This window comes from Etheostoma spectabile, chromosome 2 (assembly GCF_008692095.1).
Source record: "Etheostoma spectabile isolate EspeVRDwgs_2016 chromosome 2, UIUC_Espe_1.0, whole genome shotgun sequence".
Classification (NCBI taxonomy): domain Eukaryota; kingdom Metazoa; phylum Chordata; class Actinopteri; order Perciformes; family Percidae; genus Etheostoma; species Etheostoma spectabile.
In genome coordinates this window covers 23,256,780-23,260,349 of record NC_045734.1, presented here as the reverse complement: position 1 = coordinate 23,260,349, position 3,570 = coordinate 23,256,780, and the positions used below count along the sequence as shown (strand labels likewise).

General features: G+C 44.9%; 1 protein-coding gene across 1 annotated transcript in view; it reads right to left on the bottom strand.

The window, feature by feature from the left end:
• Positions 1–3,495, bottom strand: part of bcl11ab (BCL11 transcription factor A b) — a 37,109-nt gene extending 33,614 nt beyond the window's left edge. The window contains exons 1-2 of the mRNA XM_032540476.1: positions 3,033–3,495; positions 1–369 (exon numbers count right to left, since the gene is read on the bottom strand). The exon at positions 1–369 is cut by the window's left edge and continues 24 nt beyond it. Of these exons, the coding sequence (XP_032396367.1) occupies positions 1–369; positions 3,033–3,087 (424 nt within the window). The 5' untranslated portion in view covers positions 3,088–3,495. The remainder of the gene's footprint in view (positions 370–3,032) is intronic.
• Positions 3,496–3,570: the final 75 nt, after the last annotated feature.

The following is a 3,570-nucleotide window of genomic DNA, read 5'->3' as shown; positions in this document are numbered from 1 at the left end:
TTATTCCTTGCAAGGGTGCGGATAAAGAATCCTCATCTCGCGGTGACACCTGAACGGCCACCTCCACAGGGTGACACGCCCTCCGCGGGTGCTGATGTTGGGTCCGCGAGTGCGAGGAGGACGTGGAAAGGGGAGAGCCGAGCGGGGAGGACGGTGGCCTGTCCAGAGGTTTGTCTATACAGAGGCCCCCGTGGCACTGCCTCCGTTTGTGTTCAATGAAAAGCAGGATGTCAGCCAGGGGGAAGCGGGAGTGGCACTGGCCACAGGTCAGCAGGTCCTGGTCCCCTTTGAGGGGCTCACCCTGAGCCTCTCCCAGCCTGGGGGAGTCCTGACAGTTTTCTCCTGGTAAAACACCTGACAGCGGCTCAGCTGGACAGGAAGACAAAAAAGAAGATTATGAGATATAGTACAGAGTGAGAAAGAGAGACGGTAAACTAATGTTGTCAGGAGAAGCAATGGAAACGCACGCCATTGCTACAAAATATAAAGACATCTACAGGAATAAGGTCAGGTTGTAAAATGTGCATAAACATATTTTTAGAAAAGAAAGAAAGACAGAAAGAGCACACAGACTACTTCGATAAGGACTGACATGTTCAGCTTGCTGGCAGCAGCCAAACGATTAAGTTGCTTGACCCTCTTTATTGTGCTGCCAATCTCCCTTTTTTAATGAACCTAACACCTCTGAGAATCAAAAAATAGATTCTAATTTGAGTTCAAGATGATTGGACCCCATTTCGTTAAAAGTGCTGGGATCTCATGAACCAAGGTTAGACATTGAGGGGTTGGATGTGGAGTAGGTCCCTGAAGTACTGGCAGAGAGAGAAAGAGAGAGAAGAGAAGAGAGAGAGAGATAGAGCATTTTTAAAGAAGTAATCTAGCCACACGGTAGACGACACTGGGCGCCCCGACTGGGATGTTGAGATAAGATGTGATGAATTCTTGCCGCCGGTTCAACTTTTAATTCCGTGTCGGGTCAGACGAGAAGGTGGTGAGGGACTGTGCAAGATAGGCCCTGTTACCTGTATGTTCAACTGCATTAAAGATGAGGGAATTTGCCCCTATTTTACTGGAGCTTATCGTAACCAGCTTATGCCATGGACACAGGCGGGGTGTGTGAGGTTGGGGTTAGGTGGAAAGATTTTCTTCAAACCAAATAATCTCATTTTGATGCCACGCAAGAGTGATGTGAATAACTTTGAAAACTAAAATATAATCCTTTCTCAGACATCTGGCTGCGGCAGAATTTAAATCAGTTTAGGCCAGTGTTTCCCACTGGGCTACAGGAGGAGGTATGTTTCACTATCAGGAAAATCGTTAGGCCGTTTTAGAATTGTATGACTCCTGTTATAACAGCGGATCAATAATTTCATTTCAGGGGATTTTTTTGTAATGATCAAATGGAGTAAAAAAATAACTAAATGAATGAATTAAGCATGTAGGTAAATGTCCTCTGCCTTAATATGTAATTAATTGTCCCTTGATAGTTCCCTAATGGCCCCAAAACAAGATGTAGTCTAAAGTAGTTTGCTGTTCAAATAAATATACAAGACATAATTCTTACGTGAAACTAAGTGAATTCAAAAGATCTGTGTGCGAGCCCAAAGAAAAAACAATATGGTCTAAATTGAAACCTCTGAAATTGTGAAGAAAGTTGATTCTGAATTGTGAACATTCGTGTAAATTGTTCCATGCAAACAACCCTATTTCTGCTTGTCTTTAAACACTTTCTCTTTCTGCATTCTCTTTTGATATTTTTAACATTTCACTTTCTCTTTCCTCCTTTAGAAACCTCATAGGAGCAGCACAAGGAGAATAAAATATCCACTTCACTTATTTCTGCTAGTGCTTGGTCAAGCAGTACAGGGATAAAGTGGACCAAGTTCAAGTTCATAAGTGTACAGGAGTACAATCATATTGCGCCCCCCACTGGCAAACCTTTAGACAATTAGCCCTCACAAGAAGGCATACATGTTGCGAGGGCATAATTGGTTACACCGAAATGAGAACAGCATGCAGAGACACATTTACGACAGAAATAATTCAGGGCAAATGGAATACACAGGCTCCTGATCTCCACTTATGACCTAAATTATAACAATTTGTACATTTGGAGACGTGCTCCGCATTCCCTGAAGTGTATTAATGAAGCGGTTTGTGCTGTTACCAGACGCACGGTGGGAAAACATTCTCCTGCAAACATAAACGCATCTCGACAGCGCAAAAATCATATCATGCAATTATGCAATATCAATCAATGCTTTGCAATTTTTTTTCCACACGCGCGTAAAACAACTTTCCTGATTTCCTCTCCCGTAGTTGTAAAACAATATCGAGCGCACGGACATGTACGTGGATGTAGGCTACAGAGCAGCGTCTATCTGTTAATGACAATGAATAGCATGCTGCGCATTAAAGACGTGATGTTAAAACAGCAGCTGTGAGGAATTTGTGACACGGAAACAATATTCCGTCTAGGTAAGGCACACGAGGTCTCTGCGCTGTGGACCAGTGGGCATGTAAACACCACTTCCCTAAGTCCAAACCAGCTCAACCCTCTGCAAATACATTCTAACAACCAAAAAAAAAAGAACATGATTAGGTGTTGTGGAACAACGCTACATCTATAAACTTATAAGCTGATGGCAGCAGGCCAGTGGGCTTGGGCTGCCTTCATATAGGCAAAGGTCTCTGGCCATAAAGCATATGCATGCCCTTTAATGGCGAAAGAAACCTTGAAGGCTGCGTTATACGACACGGTTATCCAACAAAAGTTGAAGCTCTCTGTCACGTTGTTTAAAAACTTCAAGCAGAGGATCCCATAACCAATATAAAATAACCTGTAACCTAGTCTTGGATGTGTTTGCGTTTCGGTAATTTCACTCAGGACAGCGGTGTGCCCGTACGTGGCCGTATCCTACCTATTGAAATCCCCCGAGGAAGTTGCCCTGTACATAAAAAAAAACAAGAACTGGCTCGTTGAGAGCGAGAAACAGCTAACTGAAGTCAAAATGCGATTCATCTCCACTTACACGAAAACTCCCGTTTGCTCAAGTGCTGGGGTTTGCCTTGCTTGCGGCGAGACATGTTGGTTTAGTGGCGGCTTTTCAGCTGAGTTCACATTGGGAAATCCGTTCCTACAAGGTAGACTCCAAATGAAATTTCTTCATTGATGCGTCTGACGTCCAAATAGGAAAAAAAGAAGGGGGGAAAATGAAGTGCAGTTCATACAGAGGGTGAGGCGTCGCGCGCTACGTCCTGTGCGGACCTCTTCATGACTTTTTCGCAAAGAGAGAGTGATGGGGGTACGGCGATACCCCCTGAGCTGCAAGTTCAAGTGCGGACGTGACGTTCCTGCGAACTTGAACGTCAGGAGATGGACGGACTGAGACATAGAAAACATGGGCAGGGCGAAGCCGGCCAGTGGGAGGGGGACAAGCCGTAATAAAAACCAATGGACACTCATTATGGACTACCTATGGAAGGAGGCGGGGGGCGGGGGAGAGAAGAGAGACCCCGAAGACACCAATGGACAGAGGGGATCAAGGGGGCTGGGCTAAGAGAGAGTGA